This window comes from Cebus imitator, unplaced genomic scaffold (assembly GCF_001604975.1).
Source record: "Cebus imitator isolate Cc_AM_T3 unplaced genomic scaffold, Cebus_imitator-1.0 Scaffold53, whole genome shotgun sequence".
Lineage (NCBI taxonomy): Eukaryota > Metazoa > Chordata > Mammalia > Primates > Cebidae > Cebus > Cebus imitator.
The window spans coordinates 4,325,916-4,351,543 of NW_016107368.1; the positions used below are offsets into that span (position 1 = coordinate 4,325,916).

General features: G+C 53.6%; 1 protein-coding gene across 18 annotated transcripts in view; it reads left to right on the plus strand.

Annotated features, from left to right (window-relative positions):
• Positions 1-25,628, plus strand: part of PTPRS (protein tyrosine phosphatase receptor type S) — a 134,915-nt gene that overhangs the window by 80,511 nt on the left and 28,776 nt on the right. For 8 of the 18 annotated variants that reach the window (XM_037738414.1, XM_037738413.1, XM_037738416.1 and 5 more), the window contains 7 exons: positions 1,781-1,798; positions 4,406-4,516; positions 6,405-6,416; positions 16,639-16,908; positions 17,888-18,469; positions 19,264-19,397; positions 20,076-20,220. In XM_037738414.1, the coding sequence (XP_037594342.1) occupies positions 1,781-1,798; positions 4,406-4,516; positions 6,405-6,416; positions 16,639-16,908; positions 17,888-18,469; positions 19,264-19,397; positions 20,076-20,220 (1,272 nt within the window). Of the gene's footprint in view, positions 1-1,780; positions 1,799-4,405; positions 4,517-6,404; positions 6,417-12,181; positions 12,206-16,638; positions 16,909-17,887; positions 18,470-19,263; positions 19,398-20,075; positions 20,221-25,628 lie in introns of those variants that run through there. The other 10 variants (XM_017528382.2, XM_017528384.2, XM_017528390.2 and 7 more) reach the window with 4 other exon arrangements.

The following is a 25,628-nucleotide window of genomic DNA, read 5'->3' on the forward strand; positions in this document are numbered from 1 at the left end:
TTTTTTTTTTTTTTTTTGAGATGGTCTTACTCTGTCGCCCAGGCCGGAGTACAGTGGTATCCATCTCGGCTCACCGAAGCCTCCGCCTCCCTGTTTTAAGCGATTCTTCTGCCTCAGCCTCCTGAGTAGCTGGGATTACAGGCGCCCACCATCACATCCAGCTAATTTTTGTATTTTTAGTAGAGACGGGGTTTCACCGTGTTGGCCAGGCTGGTCTCGAACTCCTGACCTCAGGTGATCCGCCTGCCTCAGCCTCCCACAGTGCTGGGATGTGAGGCGTGAGCCACCGCGCCCTGCCTGAAAGACTCTTTAACCCTGGCTTCTGCTGTCATCCTTTCCGCAGACTCAGATTCCACTTCTCCAGGGTGTCACTTGGGGCAGATTCCCATCTGCTCCCCTGTAAAGGGTGCGGAGTGGCTGCACAAGGATACCTCGAAAGATCATACAGGGGCCCGGAAAGGTTCAGGCTAGAAGCTCCTTGGCCTGGGAGGCTGAAGGGCTAGGCTCACTGCCCACCCCTGCCTCATAATGGGACCGCAGAGATTCCCTGGTCCCCCTCTGAGCCTCAGTTGGCCCATCTGTAAAATGGGCTTGGGTCACGCAGAAGGGGCTGTTTTTTTCACACGTCTGGCCACACCCAGCAGATCCAGGTCTTGGGACCGTCTTGACCTCCGAGGAGTTAGGGGCCGTCGGGCCATCGGAAGCAGAGAGAAGGGGCCCGAAATGTCCCCCTGGGTCAGGAGCAGAGGGTGTAGTGTTCCAGCCCTGAGCCGCTGCTGGTCCCTGCTGGTCCCTGCTGGTCCCTGCCCCCGACGCCCAGAAAGACAGACAGGCCTTTCCTCTTTTCCTCTTGGGAAGAAGGCTGCAGGGCCCTCTCCGTCCCTCCTCCTCGGCCTGTGTGTGACCCCCTTCCTTGGCTGTATGAATGTCCCACCCTGGGGCACTAACCCCACCCACCTCCCTGTCTCTAACAAGATAATTCCCGTTCTTCCTTGTCCCTTCCTGGTCTGGACTTGAAAGCAGTCCCTTGGCCGGGCGAGGTGGCTCAGGCCTGTGATCCCAGCCCTTTGGGAGGCTGAGGCGGGCAGATCACCTGAGGTCAGGAGTTCGAGACCAGCCTGACCAACATGGAGAAACCCTGTCTCTACTAAAAATACAAAATTAGCTAGTCGTGGTGGCACGTGCCTGTAATCCCAGCTACTCGGGAGGCTGAGGCAGGAGAATCACTTGAACCCAGCAGGCGGAGGAGGCTGCGGTGAGCCGCCACTGCACTCCAGCCTGGGCAACAAGAGCAAAACTCTGTCTTAAAAAAAAAAGAAAAAGAAAAGAAAAGAAAGAAAAAAAAAACAAGCAGTCCCTTGCTGGGCTCTCTGAGAAGGAAAGAAGGAAGGGGGGCGGTCATGAACCCCCCTCCCTCGGCCAAGAGGTAAGGTCACCAAAGGACCAGGCCAGGCCGACAGACCTCCCCAGACAATAGAGACACCCGTCAGCCTCGTCCAGAGAGGCTTCTAGGCTCCGTCCCCCCACCCCCAGAGATTCCTGCCTCCTACAGGAAGCCTTCCTGCTTTGGCAAGCTCTCAGACCTCACCCTGCTCCTAGGAGGCTTTTCCTAACTTCCTCAGCAAAGCCTGCAGGGTCCATAGGCCCAGGGCTGGCTCGGCCCCCTCTCTGGGGCAGAGTACAGAGGCCTGGCTTATGGCCCGGCCCAGCTTCCCAGGGGCCCCCGGCCCCCCACGACCGCCTTGTGACATTCACCTGGTTCTCTCTGCTTCCCTTACAGAAAGCACTCCGATTCGAGGTAAGAGGCTCCTCGCTCACCCACCCACTCAACGCTCTCTCTTGCTGCCCACCCAGCCCCGAAGGCTCCACAGGGGCCGCCCCCAGGCCCCCTTCCACGCGTGTCCACCCTGCCACCACCCCCGTTCACCCAGTGTCCGTCCCGTCTCTGCACCTGTGTCTGTGTCTGTGGCCAAGGGTCTGAATGTGGCTGAAGTGACTGCTTAGGTCACCTGGCCGTTGGGAGGGGGCTGTCTCTTACCTTGGAAGGACCCTATCTGGCAAAGCCCCCCAGAGCGCTGGGAGCCCCATGAGGTTTAGCCACTTCTAAAATGAGCATGCAGGCTGGGCGCGGTGGCTCACGCCTGTGATCCCAGCACTTTGGGAGGCTGAGGGGGCGTTGGTCACCTGAGGTCAGGGGTTCAAGATCAGCCTGGGCAGCATGGTGAAACCCCGTCTCTACTAAAAACACAAAAATCAGCCGGGCGTGGTGGCGGGTGCCTATAATCCCAACTACTTGGGAGGCTGAAGCAGGAGAATCGCCTGAACCTGGGAGGCGGAGGTTGCAGTGAGCTGAGATCGCACCACTGTACTCCAGCCTGGGCCACAGAGCGAGACTCCATCTCAAAAAAAAAAAAAAAAAGCACATGAGTGGACCTTCCAGCTCCATAGTTCTTCTGATCTGAAGGTTCTAACCCAAGACACAGAGGTCAATCTGCCTCATCCCTTACCTTACACCCAGCTGCTGCCCCAGAGAAGAGTCTAGAGGAGGCCTGAGTGGGAGCCCTGGGGAAGAATCAGTGTCTAGTCCTACCTTTGCTACAGATGCTGTGTGACCTAGAGCACTCTCCTGACCCTCTCTGGTCCTCCTTAGTGAGGGAGATACCAGAACCTCGAGCTCAAGGGAGAGTAGGCAGTGCTCTATGGAGGCAGAGTCTATCCATGACCAGAGAGAATCCCTCCATCTTTGGGTCCATGTCATTTTTGCGGGACAATCACAAACCAACCTGGAGAGCTTAGGCTGGATTTTTGGACCCATGGTGCGACAGGCTCTGATTGAAGCCTGTGATTCAAACACACTTGCAGATATTCACTGACCCTCATTCACTGATGGTCAACAGGCACTTGGGTCCAGGCCTGTGATTCAAACTTACTTACCTACGTTACACTAAGTTTTATTTACTTATGAAACTAAGGACTTTATCCAGGCCTGTGATGGCAGACATACCTGTGGACCCTTTTGCCTTTTGTTTTATTTGTGGGCACTCAAGTTGTTATCAAGGCCTGTAATTTCAGACATACTCAGCTTCATTTACTTGTGGCAGTGAGGGACGTGTTTCAGGCATGTGGTTTTAGATCTCTTTGGGGAAATCTTGGCCTCATTTTCATTTACTCATGGGCAGAGTAGTGTCTGATCAAGGTCTGTGATTCCACATACTCCTGAGAAGGTTCGTTCATTTTTATATGTTCGTGGGAAGTGAAGTCTCTGATCCGGGCCTGTGATTTCAAATGTATTGAGGGGAAATCGGCCCTATTTTCATATACTCATGAGCACGAAGATACTGGATTTGGGCCTGTGATTTTAAATATGCTTGAGCAATTGCCCTGGTCTTTATATCTTTATTTACTCATGACCAATGAATTCTTTGATCCAGGCGTGGGGCATTTTAGCCTCAACTGGTGACTATAAGAGGCTTTCAGTCAGACCTCTGATTTCACACACTTTTGAAAATTTAATCCTTGTATATCTGTGAGTGTCATAGAATTGGGTCTAGGACTGTAATTTCAAACATACCCAAACAAGTCCATTCAGTCACTCATGAGCACCAGGGTATTAAGTTAATGCCTGTGGTTTTAAACACAGGCAGATAAATTCAGACTTTTACTTGGATCACTTAAAATACTTGGGGAAATTCCGACTTCTGTTCAATCAGTTTCAGGCACAGAAGGCTTAGATCCATGGCTTCCGTTTCACACATACTTCATGCACACCAGTCTCAACATTTTTTTTTTTTTTTAACCTTAGCTGCTTCAGTGTATCATCTGATCCTGAAATTTCAAACACACCTGAAGAAGTACAACCCTGTCTCCATTTACTTATGGGCATTGAGGACTTTGAGGACTAGGATTCCAAACACAGTGGAGGAACTCAAACCTACATTCATTTACTCATGGGCACTTCACAAAACACAACAAAGCAACCACAGGCTCCCTGAAGTTTCACATGATTTGTGGTAGCCCCCGTAGGTCCCTGGGTCGATCAAATGATGGTTATGAGTTGTGAACGCCAACCCCCTTTCTCCTGGCCGGGAGAGCATCACTTGGTGCTTTCTCAAACACACTTCCCCCCAGCTTGGTAATTCGATCTGGCAGTCACGAAGCAGCAGTCGCCTGACCAGCTGCTTTTCCACTGCGAGTGCAGGATTTGCTGGGGAATCTGCTGTGTCCAGGTCCTTGTGGGGCTGGATGTGGCCGGTGGAGGTGAGACCCGCCCTGGCCGAGCTAGGGAGCCTGGGTTTACTCACCTGTCATCTGCATCTTGCCCAGCCACCACTCTGATGGGACGGCTTTCCCTGCTCACTCCCGGGCCCCCGCCTCACGGACCAAGCTTTCTCCCCTCTTCCCGCAGGAGCCCTGCAGATTGAGAGCAGTGAAGAGACTGACCAGGGCAAATACGAGTGTGTGGCCACCAACAGCGCCGGCGTGCGCTACTCCTCACCCGCCAACCTCTACGTGCGAGGTAGGGAACGCCGAGGCCAGGTCAAAGGCAGGGACCCGCCCCGCCCCATCCCCCTCCCTCCTCGGGCTCCGCCTCCGGGCTCCCCTGTCCCCTGCACACCCAAGCAGGAAGGCCCCTCCCCGGTCGCAGTGGGACCTTGGCCGAGGCGGCGTCCCTCTCTGGGCCTCAGTTTCCTTGCCTGTAGAATGGGGGCAGCTTAAATTCCCCTCCTCGTGCCTTGCGACAGATGCCCCGTGGGCAGCAGGGCTGTGGGAGGCAGTGATGGTGGGGTAGGAAGGCATGGGGCAGGGTGAGGGGGTCAGTCTTGGGCCTACAGGGCCTGGGGAGCCTGCAGGCCTCTGCCCCGCCCCGCCCGCCCGCCTGCCCACCCGAGTTGGCTTCTGTGGTGTGTCGTGCCTTCCCGTGCTGTGTGCTGGCTTCGCTTCTCCCAACTCTGTGGCCTCGTAGCTCCCCGCTTCACTGCCCCCCCCCAGTCCAGGGCCCTCAATCTAGAAGTTGGGGAGGGGTCTTTAAGGCTGCCCCCCGCCCCCCTCTGGCTGGTCCGGAGTCTGGCGCCTCCTGTGTCTTCCTGATGACTCTCCGAGAAGGACAGTCCGGGCCGCGGGAGGCCGGGGCCACAGCAGGCACAGGCCCCGGGGGCTCAGCAGCTGCACCGAGCTGGGGCAGGCACGGCACCCAGCGAAGCTTGTTGCCCTCGGTTTCCCGTTCCCACTCAGTCCTGCCCGGCATCGTGGGGGCCTCCCCCAGCACCTCCCCGCTCCCCTGCCCCAAGGAAGCATCCTTCCGTGAGGGTCCCTTGGTGCTGCCTCAAAGTGCCGGGGGGCCCCCTTGCCCCCAGATGCCTCCGTTGGCCTCCTCTTATCTCTGTGCGGGCTCCTGAGTCTTTTCAGACGTTGTAGTCTTCCTCCTCCTCCTCCCTTTCCCACCTCCTGATAGCTGTTTCTGATCAGATTGGTGGTAGAAACAGCCTCCGCCAGGATGTCAGGGCCCGATCCGATCCCCAGGGCTGCCCCAGTTAGCGCTGCATAATTGACTCGATCACATCCTTCTCTGGGCCTCAGTTTCCCCTATTCAAAGTGCCAAGTCCTGGTCATTCTCCATCCAGGAGGCCATCTGGCTCGTTCCCTACCCACAGACCCTCACTCACCACCTTCGTCCCCACCATCCACGGCACCCGCTGGCCCTGAAGCCACTCCTTGGTCCTGGACCTGGGGTTTTGCATTTTGTCTCTGAGGAGGAGGCCGCATGGAGGGGGAGGGGAAGGGGGTGTGGGTGTATGGACGGGTGGTGGGTAGGGGCACGTCTGGTCCGCTGTCACGGCACCTCTGGTGAGTTGTAACGCGTTCGTGACTCCAACTGACTGGTCTTCACCTAAACTGCTTATTTCTCTGCCGATACTTGAGATGGGGGTTTGTAAATCCAGCAGGGCTCAGAAGAGTGTGGACAGTGGGTGTGGGGCAGGGAGCGGGGTGGGGGGCCTTTAGTGAGGGTGCAAGAAGGGAGGGGAGCTCCTGTGTCCTCATCCTGCAGAGGTGGGGTCCCCAGCCTGAGCCTCCATCCTCTTGGGGGCAGTTGAGGGGGTGAGGTTTCGCTTCCCCATCTTTGCCTGGGTCTTAGACGCTCCAAAATCGAGCTTAGAGAAGAATGGAAAGAGGCAAATGGAGATCTTGTATGTCGAGGGCAGAGTGGAGAAAAGACAAGAAGGTCATTGCTGTTCTTTTTATTTTTTAATTTTAATTTTTTTTTTGGTTTAAATAGAAAAAAAAACAACAAACGATTGCAGCTTTTAGCCTTGGGAAGTCCTCTTTTTACTCTCTGTATCTCCCCTATTTTTTCTCTTCTTCCCATGTCATTGTGTTCCGCATCAAACCCCCTTTACATCCCTCAGAGCTTCGAGAAGGTTGGTGTGTTTTTTTCTTTTTTACTTTCTTTACCCACATTTTTACATTCTGAAAATGACACGCACACACACGAAACACATGTAGACACCACACAGACACACGCTGACACATACACGGAAAAAAATAGAAAAACGAACACCAATTTTAAAAGATGGAACATGAATCATAAGCACAAAGCAAACTAAACAACAACAAAAAAAAAAACCGCCAAGCGAGAGCAAAACCCAGAAAGACACGAAAATCTCAGCCGCGCCCAGCCCGGCCTAGGGCCGGCCGCACACATGCGATGCTTGCATTATGGTCGCCTCTGCATCCGTTGGTAATGTTGTTGCTCAGTTTTTGCACTCCTCGTCGTCATGGTAACTTGGGCCTGATGCATGCTGGGAGAATGTAAAAATTTCTCTGCATGCTTCTCTTGTCGGTTTGGTTTGGTGAATTCCCAACGCCTTCTGTTGGAGTGTTTCTCGTCTTTCGTTCCGTTTTTCTCTTTTGGTTTTCTTTTTTCCTTTTTCTTTTTTTTTTTTTTTTTTTTTTTTTTTTTTTTTTTTTTTTTTTTTTTTTTTTTTTTTNGACTTTTGATTCAGCCTAATTCTGATTGACTTTATCAAAATTTATCCATTCTATTGTTAATAGGCATTTGGCTTTTCCTTTTTTTTCCTTTGGTTTTGTTTCGTTTTGGGGGGAAAAATCAAATGGTTCTTTTTTTTCCCCTCCCATTCCCTTCACCTGGTCCTCTTCTCCCCCAAAGCGACTTGTCTTTGGTTCTGTCTTGTTTCTGTGCTATTTGGTTTTGGTTTCTTGGGTTGAGCTGTTCTGTGGTTGTTCTCCAAACGCATTGTGATTTAAAAGCCAGTGTTCCTGTCCTAGCTATCACCCAGGAGGGCAGAAGGGGTTCCACAGCTGGGATGCCAGGGCAGAAAGTGACCACTTAGGCACAAGGGCACAAGGGAGGTGGCACAGACAGATGGCAGGAGGTCAGAACCTGGGTGGGTTGTGTGGGGAGAGCAGCCCAATTTTCCTGACCTCACTGGCCAGCCCCTCTTTCCCCAGAGGTGGTGCCTCAGCTCCCTGCCTCCAGGCGGCCATGTTGGAAGGAAGCTCAAGCAGGCGTATTCCCATCCTTCTGTCTCAAAATGAGACTGCCTCCTGTGCTCCCACATAACCCCAAACCTAGGCATTTGAAATACTGCTGAATATGCACTAGCATTCTGAGTTCTTAATTCATTTTAGTGACGTATCCAAATATGGGTTGTGGTCAGTTTTAAATGAGGGGAGAGGGCAATAACAGCACCATCTTCACAGGACAGTGCATACTTGCTTGGTATGTAATGGTGGCAGCTGCTGTGATGACTGCTGTGTGCATTCTGGCTGGGCACCGATTCAGAGCTGCCCATTAGGAAATGGAGCCTGACAGACTTAGGAGGAAAAACTTGGCCAGTTACCTGACCTGGAACACTGTGCCTCTGCCTCCCAGGCAGCACTGGCTGCTTCCCCCATCCCCTCTCAGACTCTGAGCCCAGTCGCAGGCATCTTTTGTCCAGCAGCACAGCATGGTCACTTTCTGAGTACCTGAGCATCAGAGCTATGGAATTCTGGAAAAAGCCCAGGGGAACCTTGGACACAGCCTCTCCCCTGCTCTCTCTGCTTCCCCAACTCTCTCTCTGCTTCTCTTTCTCTTTCTCAGCTCTCTTTCTCTCTGTGTGTCTCTCACTCTTGCAAATCTTCAGAGATGCACATTCCCATCTTCTGTTTCCTCCCCAAGAAAAGGCACGCCCTTGAGAGTCTTCCTCCAACCCCCAAATAAAAAAACAACCCCCAGTAAAATATCCATGTAGATTTTTAACCACGAACCCCAGCTCACTACCCAGTTTAGATGACGTTGAGGACAGAAGCCAGTCCTTGGAATCACCTTTTCCCCTTCTTCTCCCTCACCCACCTTCTCTAAACGATTATTAAATACTGAAACAAGTCGGCAAGAGGACTTTAGATGCAGCAAGATCTCCTCATTAACCCAGCATGAGAGCTGCCAGGCTGACCCCTCAAGGCAATGCCAAAAGATGGGAGAAAGGGGTCTCCCAGCCCCTCCACCAAAGCTAGGTCCTGGCACATTGGAACTGAATGAACAGAGGGTCTCGAAGACCACTTGGGCTTTCTGGGCAGTACAGCCCAGAAGGTGACGAGAGCATAGGCTCTGGACTCTGGCAGACCTGGGTTCCAGTCTTGTCTGTGCCCCTCCCTGGCTATGTGACCTTGGACTAGTCACTTGACCACCTGGAGTCCCCATTTCCTCATCTGAACAGTAGCGATCAGAAATGAACCCAGATCACAGGGTAGTTGGAAGGACTTCATGGAACTAAATGCCTGTCAAGTGCTCTATGTAACAGGCACTGCCAGTAGGCTTGTTGGAAATAAAGGGTTAAGCAGACGATCATCTGGACGAGTCACTTCCCTTCCTGGTGGGTCTCAGTTTCCCTGTTAGGTGCTTCACACGTCCACTGTTTGACTAACATGGCATAGGGGAAACTTTTAAAAGTAATCGTAAGGCAGAAGCTAATTTATTTGCTGAGACCTCATTTTTTGCTAGTGCTTTTCTGAGCTCATCTCATGATCTCATTTTGTCCTGGCTCCAACCTCATCCCCATGAGATCAGTGGCCTCCCCAGAGCCATAGCCCTCATTTTCCCCACTGCCATTTCCTAGGAAGTTCTGTGGCCACAGAAAGGGACCACAAAGGCCCATCTTGAGTATGTGGCTACCCTTGCAGATAAGTACCAGCCCAGCAGAAGAGATGCACTACCTGACATGTTCTGAAAGCTACAAGTATATACATTGTTGCCAGAGTAGCCGGTCCCAGGAATTAATTTTAAAAAAGGAAATTTAAAAAAAACAACAACAACAAAACCCACCCCTAATCTCTTATTTATCATTATTATTATTTTTTGAGACCAAATTTCGCTTTTGTCTCCCAGGCTGGAGTGCAGTGGTTCGATCTCAACTCACCGCAACCTCTGCCTCTCGGGTTCAAGCCTCAGCCTCCCGAGTAGCTGGGATTACAGGCGTGTGCCGCCGTGCCCGGCTAATCTTGCATTTTTTAGTAGAGATGGGGTTTCTCCATGCTGGTCAGGCTGATCTCAAATTCCCGACCTCAGGTGATTTACCCGCCTCGGCCTCCCCAAGTGCTGGGATTACAGACGTGAGCCACCACGCCCGGCCTTCTTATTTATTTTTTAATAAGTAAGACAGTCTCCAGCTTCGGCTGACTCTGGGTGTACACGGGGTAAAGTATTGAGACTGACCCTTCTACTGAAATTTACCTCTGAAATCCAAAGGGCTGAAGTCAAAATTTTGTCCCTTTTAAAAAATACAGCTGGCAGCTCCAGTTCCAGCTGGAGGTGAATTCTCCCACCTCCGGCTTCCGACAAGGTGGGAAGATGATCAGATTTATTCTCCCTGACTGTGAATGTCCTTTTCTGGTTCTTTAAAACTCTAAGCCTTTAGGATATGAGTTAGTGGCTAAAGGTAGTGTCTTTACCACCTAGTCTAGCAATGTAGTATTTTCAAACAGAGCACACAGGACCCATGTAATGGGTGCCACCCACTGATGCCAAGGGAACCTGGAACAAGCTGGAGACAGATTTTCTTTCCTTTTCTTTTTCTGAGACGGAGTTTCACTCTTGTCGCCCAGGCTGGAGTGCAGTGGCGCGATCTTGGCTCAGTGCAACCTCCACCTCCTGGGTTCAAATGATCTTCCTGCCTCAGCCTCCTGAGTAGCTGGGATTACAGGCATCCGCCACCACACCCAGCTATTTTTTGTATTTTTACTAGAGACAGGGTTTTGCCATGTTGGCCAGGCTGGTCTTGAACTCCTGACCTCAGGTGATCTGCCCGCCTCGGCCTCGCGAAGTGCTGGGATTACAGGGGTGAGCCACCGTGCCCTGCCAGTTAGGAGGAATTTTCTACCTTCATGGTGTTAGAAAAAGGCCAGTAAGACTGGCGTAATTTAACAGTCTCGAGCGCTGAGCCAAGAAACCAGTGCCTGACTCCTGACACCAGCAAGGCCTAGATTGCCCTGCTTTCCAGGCCTTCTTCAGAAGCCTTGCTATGTGTGACCTGTCCCCAGGCCTTTTCAGATCAATCCATAATGTACAGTTTTATGGGAAAAAAATTGTGTTTTAAATTAAATTTCCAGTACCCAAGCTGTGGAATTGGTGGGTGTGACCCTCGGTGTTCCCCCTACGTCCTAGTCCCGCAAAACAGAGATAGACACAGATACTGGGCTGGGACACCCCTCACCTCCTGTATCCCCAGAAAGGCTTACATTGGGGTGCGGTGGCCAGCTCCTCGGTTCCTGCTTGCTATACCTGGCCACACCCCCCTACCCAAAGCTCCCTGGCTTGACCCTAGGGGCAGGCAGTGTCAGCTCAGGACCCGGACTTTCTCATCCCACCCGCATCACATGGGGGAGAGGGGACTCCAGGGGTGGAAAGGCAGGCTTCCCTGCACCTGGGCCGGGCGGGCGGCGAGGAGGGTCCTTCTGCAGGAACACTGAGCTCTCAGCACCTCCCGCCTGCTGCCTGCCACTCACCCTCTGCATTCGCTGTTTCCTCTGTCGGGGGAGGGGCTTGTGAGGGGACTATTAGATTACACCTTGTCATTTGGAAAGCCCCGTGTCTCCGGCGGCCGCAGCGAGGTGGGGGGCGGTGAGGGAAGTCCATGGATTGGCCAGAACTGGGAGAAAAATGAAAAGAAACGAGAGAGAGAGAGAGAGAGAGAGAGAGAGAGAGAGAGAGTGAGAGAGAGAGAGAGAGCAGGTACAAAAAAAAAAAAAATGTAAAAAATATTTAGAGCGCATCCAAACGTCCAGCTCAAAATACCAACAACTTGCCAAGGCCGCTGGTCAGCCCGTGGGCTGGGGTTCCAGCCAGGTCCCTCCAGGCCTCGCACGCCACCTCGATGGCGGAGGGAGCTGGCGGTGGGAGCAGGGAGGTGGACGGGGGGGAAGGAGGCAGAGCTCAGTGATGAAGAAGGGAGGCAGAAGGAAGATACAGGCGGGCTGAGGGCCGTGCCCGCCCTCCGTGGGCCACAGGCTGGAGTTCAAAGGAGAGGACAGAAGTGGGCTGTGGAATTAGGAATGTTTCCAACCCCCTCCCTCTCCCCACTCCCGACAGGTGTAATCTAAGCTTAAATAAACCCCCTGGAGGCTGCACAGTTTCTTGGCATCTCTCCCCTGCCCTCCCCATCCGCATACTCATTTTGGAGTTTGGAGAAATATCTACAACCTTCTCCCACCCCAAAATGCCCAGCAGAGCCCCCATCCCCCCGTCCCTGCACCTCTTGGGGCTGTGGCTTGCTGAACCGTCGAGATGTCTGACACTGTGGGCGTTCCCTACCTAGTGCTTCAACCAAATCACCTCACTTTTGAGTTCCCTTCCCCCCCCCACCCCTCACCCCTACTCCCCTTACCCCTCACCCCTACTCCCAACCCCGTTTTTTGGTTTTTGTGTTTCTGCCTCTTCCTGCCTGGGGGAGGGGTTGTCTCCTGGTTGCTTTGACGGTTTTTGAGTTGTTTTTCCATGTGAATCGGGGTTTGAAGCGACCACCCCCCCCAACCTGCCACCCCCACACCCCACCGCCCACCCTCCCGACCCCCTCGCCCAAGCGGGTCCCCCCCGCTGGGACCCCCCCGGCTACTCGGTGACGAGAAGAGCTGGAAACCAGAGCCAGCTGGAGCGTGCTGAGGACCAAGGCTGGTGTGGTCCCCTTATAACCTGCCTGGACCCTCCATTCAGGTCGGTAATTGGGGGCGGGGGTCCCGCGGGGCTGCTCCGTCCCGTGGGCTCCGTGCCTACCTTACTTTCTAACCTGCACCTCAGGCTTGCAGCCGGGGGTGGAAAGATGATGTGGGTGGGTGCCAGCACCAAACCAGGCAGAACACAGCGTCAGTCACCCGCCCTTGCCAGCTGGGAGGACTCCCAGAGGCCTTACAAGACCTCCAGGGAGGGGGAGATCTGAGCCACCTAGTGCCAATGGGCATGATCCTCCCTTAAACTCGTGGCAAACCAGCCCTCTTCCTACAGCACACCCTTTGAAACAAATGAGGTGGGTGAGAAAGCAAGTGGGCAGTTTCTTAAGTGTCAGAGGAGCTGTTATAATTTATTGGCAGGTCCATTTAACTGATGGTTGCTGGCCATGTTGGGGATTGTGAGCCCTAAAATTACTGCTGTCGATAAATGCACATTTAACCGATTTATAGTGAACCCTGTAGTGCAAGTCTTTTACATATTCAACAGGTATCCCCTTGTCTCTGCTTCTAAAAGAAAGTTAGAGGTACCTTCCAAATTATGACATCCCTATGGGGAGATATTTTAAGATAAGATCAAACAGGAACAGGGTCTTTTGGATAAGATGTCCATCCTTACAGAAAAGATAAATTGGCCTGGCACTTAACCTTTAGATCCTAAAGCTAGGTCTTACTACCTTTGATGTTCCAACAATTCCTTTGCGTATGAGCCTTTTACTGATGGCTTCTGGACATTTATTATGATGGCTGCTGGGTATTATTCAGTCAGTGGCTACTGGCCATTACATAGGGTTTTATATAGGTGATGGGTACTTTTTTCCTCTTCGGTGTCCCCAGTGGGTGAGGACACACAAGTTTGAAAGAGCCAGATGCCAAGAATTGATACTTGGCTGTAATCCTCATTACTCACCATGGTAAGAAAAGGCTTGTTTTCTCTGAGAGGCAGGAACCAGGCTGGCCTGGCTTTGAGCTCTGGCTACACTGCTTCCTTTCTGTGATTTCCCTCTAGTCCTGTCACCTTTCTGAGCCTCTGTTCGCTCATCTGCAAAATGAGCATAAGGACATTTGCCTCTCAAAATTGGTAGAAGGGAGAAAGTAAGATGGGGATTCAGTAGAAATTCTTACTTTTTCCATTTTCTTTTTATTTATTTATTTTTATTGGAGATGGAGTCTCACTCTGTCACCCAGGCTGGTGTGCAGTGGCACGATCTCGGCTCACTGCAACCTCCGCCTCCCGGATTCAAGCGATTTTCCTGTCTCAGCCTCCGGAGTAGCTGGGATTACAGGCACCTGCCTCCATGCCCGGCTAATTTTTGTATTTTTAGTAGAGACGGGATTTTGCCGTGTTGCCCAGGTTGTTCTCCAACTCATGGCCTCAAGGGATCCACCTGCCTCAGCCTCCTCAAGTGCTGGGATTACAGGCATGAGCCACCAGGCCTGGCCTCCTTTTTTTTTTTTTTTTTTTAATAAGATAGAGAAGCTATCTGATCTTCCCAGCACCTGGGAGGCTGAAAGGTAACTTCCACAGCTCCATGCCTGGGTTTTGCCCCTGCTGGGCTGGGCACTGCCCTGGTCAGGCTAATGCCTTTCTCAGCAGGATGCCCAATTCCTTCCATTTTACAGATGAGGGAACTGAGGCTCCAGGAGGATGGGGGACCTTCCTAAGGCCACTGGGTTCATTCAGCTATGTCAGCTCCTGCACTTCTCCCTGGAGAGGTTCTTGATGGGATTCGGAGACCTTAAGGGAGTTCACCTTGTCGTGTGATTTCAGCTTTGGGACCTCCAGCGTGCTCAGCCCTAAGTGGGGCCGGGCGTCGTGGAGAAGTGGCCCGAGAGGGGCTTGAGACAGAGAGAGACTTGAGCCGGGCTGGGGTTGGTTTTTCTGAAGGCTTTTTGTCCATGAGGCTCCCGCCCCTGTGGTCACCCCAAACCCTTGGCCAAGGCTCTTGGGTGCTGGGTGGAGAGGCCGGATCCTGTGTTCTGCCAACGGGAGGGCATCTCCCTGGGGAAGCCACCTTCCTCCTCCTTTCAGACCCCGATTTTCAGCCCTACACCCATTCCATGATTTTTTTGTTTCTTCTTGCTTTTGGGTGTTGTGTTTTGGAGGGAGTTCTTTGTTTTTTAGAGTGTCTCTTTTATTATTATTATTATTTTTTTTTTTTTGCTTTTGCTTTATTACTTCATTTGTTCTTCCTGGTTTTGTTTTGGACGTCGATGCTGTTTTTCTGTCCTTGAATAATTAGCTCCCCCACGCTCATTTCCCCCATCGTGTTCCGTTTCCATGACAACTCGGCCTCGGCATCCTACCTGTGCCTCGCTGTGGGTGCCGGCGGCTGGCCTGGACCGCGTCCGCTGGCTGGCCGGCCGGACCCCATTCTCCCCCCACGCCCCACCCTCCACCCGGCCCTGCCAGAAAGCCACCCCCCCATCTCACGGCACCTTGCCCCTCACCTCCACTCTGTTGCATGGCCCCCCTGTCTCCCCTGCCCCGCCTCCTCCTCCCCTGGAGCGGTTCCTTCCACTCCATCCTGTCTCCAGTGTGACTCTGGACTTTCGTGGGGCTTCTTTTTCCGAAGGGCTGCCAGCTTCCAGACCCCACTCCCATGCCCGCCGACGTCCCCCTTTTTCTTTGCCTCCCGCCCGGATTCAGGAAGGCAGGGGTTGGGATGCCCAGCTAGGAACTGAGGCTGCAAGGGAAGCATTTGGGGCTGTCTCCCTTTATCCCCTCGGACCCCCTCCTCAGTATCATAGACCGCACCCCTTGAGAGCACCCCCCGAGGCTGCACCCCCCACAATCCCGTATGAAGATCAGAGGCAGGTGTTGACAGTGATCCTAACCGAGCCTCTAGTTCGTCGTCATCTGTGCAGTTGAAACAAGGCCCCTTTACCCACCCAAAGCTGGGGACGCACCGTGTGTCTCCTCTAGGACCTCACACTGTTACCCAGGGACACTCCTTTTCTGGCCAGAAGGATTTATTAGGTTCCCACAGCAGTTAAACAGCCCCTGCGGGCCGGCCAGCGGTGCTCTCTGCAGGTTCATCTGCCCGCTGGCCTCCTCCCCTCTTTCCCCGGCCCCGGAACCCATCTGACTTCTGAAAACGGAGCCCCCGAAATGCATCCTGCTGCCTTCATTGTCTTTGAGAGAAGGCTGCATCCACCCCCCCGCTAAGAAACGCACAGAATATGGCCCTTTTCTTTCAGCGTTCAAGTCCATTCCCTCGTTTATGATTATTAATTATTATTATTGTTATTAATATCTATTCTGCCAGGGCTGTGATGTGACGATGTGGCATGTCACATTGGATCACATCTGCTAGAATTAATATGCAGCATTGAAGTGGGACCCCCCCCTTCTTTCTTTCTCTGCCCCTCCCGCTCTCTGTCCCTGTTTTCTGTTCTTCTCTCTTTCTCCCCATTCATCCGTCTCCTCTCTCTGGTGTCACGTAAGTGTGCCCAGAGATCCCCCAAATCCAGATCTTCCCCCCGCAGTTCCCGTGTGCATCCCTCCTTTCTCTCTCTGTCTCTCTCTCTCTCTCTCTCTCTCTCTCTCTCTGTCTCTCTCTCTCTCTCTCTCTCTCTCAATCTATTTTGCATGATGTTTGTGACTCAGAGCTGCATCTATTGATGGAAACTTGTCAGATCTGACAGAAGCTTTTAGAAGGGTTTCTATACCCAAAAACCACAAAAATTTCATTAGAGTTTCTCATCTTTTCCTGGAGGACCTGGGGGTGGGGGAGGGGAGGGAGTGGGTGGGGCCCCTGAGTCACCTGGGAGTGGGGGGCCACCATCTCAGGCTCCCTCTGTCTCCTGGCCCCAACAGCTGTCCTGAGACTGCCACATCCCCAGAGAACCGGGGAGGGTTGGAAGTTGCCCCCTCTCCTAACCCACCCGCACCCCGACACCTGCAGCCGGATCTTCCAGCGCTCCCCGACGGGGATGCCCCCCCCCATTCAGGAGCGAGCGGAGGGGCTGCCCCCTGAAGCCATCTCTGTCTGCAAAGATGAGAAACCGCTGATAAATTTTTGTGTTCGTATCTGTGCTGTGACCAGCTACCTGGTCTACGAAACCCTGTTGCTATGAGATAATGCTTCATGTCTATTATATATTGATATATCTCTCTATATATTGTTTGTGAAGTGCCTTCCTTTGAAGTTTTGGTTTCTTTGTGTTGGAGTTTGGTTTTTTAATTTGGTTCTTTTGTTTTCTTTTCATTTGGGGGGAAAAAAATCAACAGAGGGGGAAAGAACCAGCCCGTTTATATTTAAATGGTTTTCCACTTTTTTTTTCCTTTTGTTCTTTCTTTCCTTCTTTCTTTCTTCCTGCTTTTCTTTCTTTTCTCCTCTGCATTCTGTCTTCCCCTCCCCCCCCACCCACCTCACCCCTCGCATCCCCCACCCCGCCGCTGCTGCCGCCCCTCCCCAGTCCGCCGCGTGGCCCCGCGCTTCTCCATCCTGCCCATGAGCCACGAGATCATGCCAGGGGGCAACGTGAACATCACCTGTGTGGCCGTGGGCTCGCCCATGCCCTATGTGAAGTGGATGCAGGGGGCCGAGGACCTGACCCCCGAGGATGACATGCCGGTGGGTCGGAACGTGCTGGAACTCACAGATGTCAAAGACTCAGCCAACTACACCTGCGTGGCCATGTCCAGCCTGGGCGTCATCGAGGCAGTTGCTCAGATCACGGTGAAATGTGAGCGGGGACCGTGGGACCCATAGGTGGTGGGAGCAGGCTGGCCTTGCTCCCCGATGTCAGGCGCAGGTGGAGGCCGCGTGGGGCACCTCCAAGTTACCCTCTGGCTTCAGTCGATCCTGGCTAGGAAGGGAACCATTGTTCCTTGAGCAGGTATTTATTGGCGGTAAACGATCCCGGCCGGGCGCGGTGGCTCGCGCCTGTAATCCCAGCACTTTGGGAGGCCGAGGCAGGAGGCTTGCTTGAGCCCAGGACTTTGAGACCAGCCTGGGCAACATGGCCAGACCCCTTCTCTACAAAATAATGAAACCATTAGTCAAGTGCGGTGGTGCATGCCTGTAGTCTGAGCTGCTTAGGAGGCTGAGGCAGGAGTACCGCTTGAGCCCAGGAGTTCGAGGCTGCAGTGAGCTATGATCGCACTGCTGCAATCCAGCCTGGGCAACGGAGCCAGACCCTGTCTCTTAAAATACCAAAAATGGGTGGGCCGGGTACGGTGGCTTATGTCTGTAATCCCAGCACTTTGGGAGGCAGAGCTGGGTAGATCATCTGAGGTCAGGAGTTAGAGACCAGCCTGACCAACATAGTGAAACCCCGTCTCTACTAAAAATACACAAAAAAAAAAAAGCTGGGCGTGGTGGTGCACATCTGTAATCTTAGCCACTTGGAAAGCTGAGGCAGGAGAATCACTTAAACCCGGGAGGCGGAGGTTGCAGTGAGCCAAGATTGAGCTATTCCACTCCAGCCTGGGTGAAGGAGCGAGACTCCCTCTCAAAAAAAAAGGAAAGAAAATGAGTACTGGGTGTCCCCTGGGCCATGGTTTACCACCCCTTGCTGTAGATGATGAGAGATCATGAGGCCCGTGGTTACCACGGGGCAAATCAAGGCACAGAGAAGGCGACTGAGTGGCAAAAAGTCACACAGCATTCTAGGCCCTCACCCCACATCCCCAGTGTGTGATGCAGCTGCCTCCTGCCCACAGCTCTCCCCAAAGCTCCCGGGACTCCTGTGGTGACCGAGAACACAGCCACCAGCATCACCATCACGTGGGACTCAGGCAATCCGGACCCTGTGTCGTATTACGTCATCGAATACAAATCCAAGAGTCAGGACGGGCCGTATCAGATCAAAGAGGACATCACCACCACGCGCTACAGCATCGGCGGCCTGAGCCCCAACTCGGAGTACGAGATCTGGGTATCGGCCGTCAACTCCATCGGCCAGGGGCCCCCCAGCGAGTCCGTGGTCACGCGCACGGGCGAGCAGGCCCCGGCCAGCGCGCCGCGGAACGTGCAAGCCCGGATGCTGAGTGCCACCACCATGATCGTGCAGTGGGAGGAGCCCGTGGAGCCCAACGGCCTGATCCGCGGCTACCGTGTCTACTACACCATGGAGCCCGAGCACCCCGTGGGCAACTGGCAGAAACACAACGTGGACGACAGCCTGCTGACCACCGTGGGCAGCCTGCTGGAGGACGAGACCTACACCGTGCGGGTGCTAGCCTTCACCTCCGTCGGCGACGGGCCCCTCTCGGACCCCATCCAGGTCAAGACGCAGCAGGGAGGTGAGGCATGGGGACGGCAGGACCCGGGGCCCCGGCCGTGCGGTTCGGCTGTTTGCATGCACCCTGGAAAGCCAGGCCAAAATGGGAGGATTTATTGAGGCCAGGAGTTCAAGACCAGCCTGGCCAATGTCGCTAGACCCCATCTCTACAAAACAAATTAAAAATGAGCCAGGGTGCAGTGCACACCCATAGTCTAGCTACTCAAGAACACAGTGCTTTAAGATATTTACTTGCTAGCATTTAAAATCAGGGAGCTAGGCCGGGCGCGGTGGCTCACGCCTATAATCCTAGCACTTTGTGAGGCCAAGTCAGCTGGAGCACCTGAGGTCAGGAGTTCGAGACCAGCCTGGCCAACGTGGTGAAACCCTGTCTCTACTTAAAAATACAAAAGTTAGCTGGGCGTGGTGGCGCACGCCTGTGGTCCCAGCATCTTGGGAGGCTTGAGGCAGGAGAATCGCTTGAACCCTAGAGGCGGAGGTTGTAGTGAGCCGAGATCACGCCACTGCACTCCAGCCTGGGTGACAGAGCAAGACTCTATTTCAAAAAAGAAAAGAAAAGGGGATTTTTAAATGTGTTCTTTTCCCTTGGAAGAAGAGAGGATGGGGGAACAGAGGTGTCAGTGGGGTGGGGGCGTGGTCCCCAGGAAAACAGCATTCTAGAAGCCCCCAGAGCCGGCAGCTGTTTTTGGGGCAATGCTGGGCTTGTCTTTCTGGGAGAGAGAGGACACTCAGAAAGTGGGACTCCCTTCGTGGGGTGGACACCCCCCCACTGCTGCTCGTCTCCCGCCCCCGCAGTGCCCGGCCAGCCTATGAACCTGCGGGCCGAGGCCAAGTCGGAGACCAGCATCACCCTGTCCTGGAGCCCCCCGCGGCAGGAGAGCATCATCAAGTACGAGCTCCTCTTCCGGGAAGGCGACCACGGCCGGGAGGTGAGGCCGGGGCGCGGGGACCGGCTGGCCCGCCCTGGGCTCCTCCCCGGCGCGCTCTGACGCTGCCCGCCGTCTCTCCCTTCTCTCTGTCCCTGTGTGCGCTGTGGACTCCGCTCTTCCTCACTCCTTCTGCTTCTTCTGCGTCTCTGTCCCTTTGTCCCTCTTCCCCTTGCCCTTTCTCCTCTGCGCGCTCCGGCTCCGCGTGTCTGGGCGTCCCCGGCCCTCTCGATCCCGGCTTCTCTCTGTCTGTCTCTGTCCGTCTTTCCGTTCTTGTGTCTCTTTCCCTCTGCATGTTTCTCCTCTCTGTCTCTGTCTCTTTCTCTGTCTCTCTGTCTCTCTTCTTTCTTTCTGTCCCTGTCTCTACCTGTCTCCCCTCCGTTTCTGTCTGTGTATCTCTCTCTGTCTCTATCTCTCTCTGTTTCTATCTCTCTGTCTCTCTCTTCATCTGTCTCGTTCTCATCTCTTATCTCTGTTTATTCCTGTCTCTGCATCCTGTCTCTGTCTCTGTCTCTGCCCTGTCTCTCTCTCTCTCTCTCCTGTTTATCTGTCTCTCTCTTTGTGTCTCTATCTCTGCCCCCCTTGTCTCTCTGTCTCTGTCTCTGTCCCTCTGTCTCTATTACTCTGTCTTTCATCTCTATCTCCCCACATCCCTCTCTGTCCCTCTCTGCCTCGCCCCAGGTGGGAAGGACCTTCGACCCCACGACTTCCTACGTGGTGGAGGACCTGAAGCCCAACACGGAGTACGCCTTCCGCCTGGCGGCCCGCTCCCCGCAGGGCCTGGGCGCCTTCACCCCGGTGGTGCGGCAGCGCACGCTGCAGTCCAGTAGGTGTCTCGTGGGGCCGCCCTTCTCTGCGGGGGGGACCACGGCCTGGCTGCAGACAGTCCCTCGGCGGACGGACCCAGGCGGGGCCTGCCGCAGCGGGTGGGGGGGGCGCCTCCGGGCCTGTCTCCGCTTTGCTCCCTGACCTTGATCCATCTGCCCGCGCTGTGCCTCAGTTTCCCCATCAGCACAGCGAGGGTCTCAGCACAGGGTTCTCTGTGCCCCTGGGCCTGGTGACCTGGGTGGAGATGCGGGGTCAAACAGAAGTGGCTGATGTTGTCCCTGGTGTGGAAGAGGTTCTGGGACCTCGCTTCTTCGTCCTCTTCCCATCCTGGAGTGGGGACGGGTTGAAGAGCCACGTGGCGCCCATTTCCCAGGCATTGCAAGGGGTCACAGCTCACACCCCATCATTCGCAGAGAGAGCAAAGGACGCAGAGACGAACCCACTTTCCCCGAGGGCCTTCCTTCCCCGGGCAGGGAGCCTCGGCTCTCGAGACCCCAGGATAAGGTCCCAGCTCCCAGGGGTGGGGAGGGGGTGGAATTGGAGCTGATGCTGCGTTTCGTCGGAGCATGCAGGCCCCCACTCGGGGCTCTGATCTTGGGAGTTCTCTGCTGTGCCTGCCCGGCCTCCCTGTTTCCAGTGAGTCACCCTTCACCTGGCAGCTGGCTGTGGGTCACCGCCACCCTCCCTCCCTGACTTCTCCAAGCTCAGGGACTGGCTGGGCCCCTTCTGCCGTCTCCCTGTCTCACCCACCTCCCTGGCTCTGCTCAGCCCAGCGTGGCCTCCACTGCCGTGGCCTCCACCGGTGTGATCTCCCTGCCGTGGCCTCCCTCTGTTTCCCCCGCCTACCTCCCCCAACCCGGTCAGTCACGACGTAGCCACCTCAGGCATTCTTTTGGAATCAGTCACGATGGTCAGACCTTCAAGGCCCCCTCCCCGGGGCGTGTGCACACGGGCGTCTCGGGTCAGTCGAGGGTAACGTCAACTCGGGCCGGGGCATCTGAGCCACTGAGATTGGGGATAGGGGCCTCCAAGACACAAACCTCTGCCCCCGTCGGCCCCTTTCCCTCCTTCCTGCTCCCCCCAAACCGAGCTGAGCTGAGTCCCCAGCAGCTCCAAGGCATCTGGGCGCGTCTGTGTGAGGTGGAGTCAGTGAGGGTGGCCCGTGGCTTGGGCAGCCACGTGAGAGACCGGCTGAGGTGTCCTGAAGGTGAGTACACGCTGGTCTCAAGCAGGTTCACAAAAACGGCCCACCCCGTGTGCCCCCTGCCTGCCCCAGCTGCTCTGGGCTGCACAGAGTCCACGGCCCCAATTCGGCCCCTGAAACTTCCAAACCACATGCCACCACCATGCTATGCTGCTCACGCACAGACGTCCACGTCTCTGCACATGTCCCTTCCCAAGACATCACGCAGGTTGGGCCGGATTGTGAAGGACACGACCTTCGTGGTCACCTCGAAAGCGGCTTCGGCCCAGCCACGGGAACCTCCGGGGCGGCCCAGGACAGGGAGTGGGGGAAAAGGGACTCCCCACTTCTCGCCCCGAGACGGGTGGGGCCCAGGACAACCAGCAGCAAAGACTCAGGGCCAGGCGTATCCATCCCCCCCGGGGGCTGCGGGCTCCTTAGGCTGAACACAAGGGTAGGTGCAGGTCAGACCACTCAGCCGTGGGTCTCCCCAGACACCATGCCACCTTCCTGCCTCCAGCCTGGAACCTCAGCGTGCGCACGCTGGGGGCTGGAGCAGGACCGCGGGGCCGCTGGCATCCCGAGACCCACCAAGAGTTCGGTCTGGCCTTGTAGCTCAGCACTCGGCCGCTCCCTCTCTCGTAAGAAAGTCTTATAAGTTAGCAGTTGAAGAGCGGAAGGTAGGTAACCAGATTGGGCGTTTTCTGGAAGGAATCTTTCTTTCTTTTATTATGGTTTTTCTCATCATCATCACCATCACTGTTGTTTCTTATTTTATTATGGTTTTGGTTTTGTTTTTTCTCTCCCTTTCTCAGCAAATCCATTCCTTCCGACACATTCCTTGGTTGGTGGTGTTGTTTTTTTCCGTGCTCCCTGCCTGATTCCCCCCTGGGCACCTTTGGTTGGGGTGGCTGGTCAAGAAATAGGGAAGGGTCCGCTGTGTCTGGTTTTGGAGGAGGGGCCCCAGTGTTTTGCTTTAAGTGAGGCCGGAGGGGGTTTCTAGCTGAAGTGACCTGTTGGGGTGGCCTCTGCAGTCCCTGGCAGCCCCGTGTCCTTGAGGACAGGGGACTCTGATTCATCTCTGGTTTCCAGATGCTAGCAGGAGGGCGTACCCATAGTACTCAGTAAACATCTGCTCAGCCACCAAGCGAGCTGATGGGATGGTGAGGGTTTCAGATGCTTTTGCCACAAGCGAGGCCATTCATTTCTCTGGGCCTCCCTCCAGGGGATGTAGATTCTAAAGTTGTGGTCATTTAGGGGAGTGTGGCTCCAGCCATCCCCAGCCGGCACCAGGCTGAGAACTGAGCTCCCAACGTCAAACCAAGCCAGCCTGTGAACCACAGCCAAGTCTGGGTTCCATTCTTGGCTCTGCCACCTCATTACTGCATGGCCCTGGGCAGGTAGCCTGCTGTTTCTGAGCTTCAGTTTCCTCACCTGTAAGATGGGCTGCACTTCCAGGTTTTCGGCAGGATTGAGAGGTGACATATGGAATAAAGAAAAGCTTCCAGGGTGGGGTGACCGCAGAAAACCCAACAGGCAGACTTTGAATCTGGTTTCCCCACCGGTGACTTGGGTTGGCCGGTGGGGAGTCACCATTCTGACCACCCGAGGGATTGTGAGAATTAAATGAGATAGTGTATGCATTAAATGAGATGATAAACAGATGCATCAACTACAACAGCATATGCAAGGTGAGCTCAGGGTGCCGCACCTGCAGGAGGTGGGCAGAACGTGAAGTGTACTGTGACCAATGCTCTCAGCACAGCATCTGGCCGTACCAGGCACGGAACACATGGAGACTGATTCATAAGCCTTTAACACACAGACAGTTCCCTTTAAATGCGGGAACTTCACTATTAATTTAGCAAAGACCTTAGCATACTGCCTGGCACACAGTAGGTGCCCCGCTGATGCAGCCGCTGTTTTAAATCTGCATGTGGATTGGCACAGTGCTGGGCACCTCGTTGGCACTCAGTAAATGGAAGCTAATGGTAGTTTATAACAAGCTTCATCTGGTGCCATGTGCATGTTAGCTACTCAGAACATGGGTACCAAGAGGTCCAGTTCTGCAAACCTTGGCACAATGCTTGGCATACGGTAAGTGCTCAGTAAGTGGCACTTGCTATACAAGGAGGCCCAGTGTGAGGCACATAGTTGGTGCTCAGATGGGCGTGATTATCGGTTTGGAAGGATGTGGGATAGAGCTGGTTACAGTTTTTACGAAAACATGCAGTTACTGTCTGCAAAGGCCTTGGCACGGTGTGTGCACATAGTAGGTGTTCAGTGAGTAAGCACTGTTACCATTGTTGTATAAGGTCTGTAGTGTCATGCCTGGCACATAGTAGGTGATTAATATGCCAGGCACTATTACAGTTATCCAATAAAGCCCTTAGCACAGTGCCTGGCACACAGTAGGTACTTAAGAAATGAAAACTGTTGATATTCTATAAGGCTCTTAGTAGAGTTGCCTAACACATAGTAGGTGCTTAATATGTGGAAACATTTTCAATAATCCCCTAGCACAGTACCTGACACACAGTAGGTGCTTAATATGTGGTGACTACTACTGTTTTCTGAAGAAGCCTTTATCACAGTGTCTGGCGCACAGTAGGAGCTTAATATGCAGAGACTGTTAACTGTTTTCTGATAAAACCCTCAGCACAGTGCCTGGTACACAGTAGGGGCATAATATGCAGGGACTGTTACTGTTTTCTGAGAGAGCCTTTAGCACAGTGCCTGGCACACAGTAGGTGTTGCTTAAATGACAACTGCTGTTTTTCCCTTTAGAGAGCTATTATCATACCCAGTCTACAGTAGATGCTCAATAAATGAGACTTGCTGTTGATGGGCTTAGTAATGGGTTTGAGTGTGGTGCCAGGTGCGTAGTCAGAACCAAACACAGGAGTTTTGGCACACAGTAGGTGCTCAGTATGAGCTATGAAGTCCTGAGGTGTCCAGTAAACAGGCACTTTTATTATTACTTGACAAGGACCTTGACATCTATCTGGCACATAGTAGGTGCTCGAGACAGGGCATTATTTTCATATGAGGCCAATTAGATGGTCCTAGTTGAACTAAGCCTTTGGGGTGGGCTTTGGGTCCCTGGTAGCACAAGTGTTCAGTAAATAAATGATTTTACTTTAAAAAAATTTTTGACTATATTTTCTAAAAATTATTATGAATCCCTTGGTGCCATGCCTGACCCACAGTGGATGGTCAGTTAATAAGTGTATTTGCTGTTACTGTATGAAGCCCTGGGCATGATGCCTGGCACATGGTAGGTGTGCAGTAATTAGCAGCACCGCACCTGGGCACATAGTGTGTGACATACAGTTTTTTGTTTGTTTGTTTGTTTTGTTTTGTTTTTTGAGACGGAGTCTTGCCCTGCCATCCGAGCTGGAGTGCAGTGGTGCGATCTCGGCTCCCTGCAACCTCTGCCTCCCAGGTTCAAGTGATTCTCCTGCCTCAGTCTCCCGAGTAACTGGGATTATAGGCACCCACCACCACGCCCAGTTGATTTTTTGTATCTTTAGTAGAGACAGGGTTTCACCATGTTGGCTGGGCTGGTCTTGAACTCCCGACCTCTTGATCCGCCCACCACGGCCTCCCAAAGTGCTGGGGTTACAGGCGTGAGCCACCGCACTCGGCCGAGATTCTTTGGCTATTCTATGAAGCCCTTGGCACAATGCTTGACACATAGTAGGTGCCTAATAATTAGAGCCTCAGTTGCCGTTCCCCTTGGCATGGTGCCTGGCACATAGTAGGTGTTTGAAATGTAGATTATTTTGCTATCATTCTGTGAAGCCTTTAGCACAATGCTTGACACATAGTAGGTGCCTAATAATTAGAGCCTCAGTTGCCGTTCCCCTTGGCATGGTGCCTGGCACATAGTAGGTGTTTGAAATGTAGATTATTTTGCTATCATTCTGTGAAGCCTTTAGCACAATGCTTGACACATAGTAGGTGCCTGATAAGTGGAGCGTCTATTGCTGTTCCCCCTTAGCATGATCCCTGGCACATAGTAGGTATTCAATAAATAGATACTCTATTATTTTGTGAAGCCTTTGGTGCCAGTACCTAGTTGGTGCTTAATAAATGGAGCTTCTGTTGCTGTTCCCCTTGGCATGATGCCCGCCACATGGTAGGTGTTTAGTAAATAAATGCTTTTACTATTATTTTGTGAAGCCCTTGGTGCTGGCACATAGTAGGTGCCTAATAGAGCT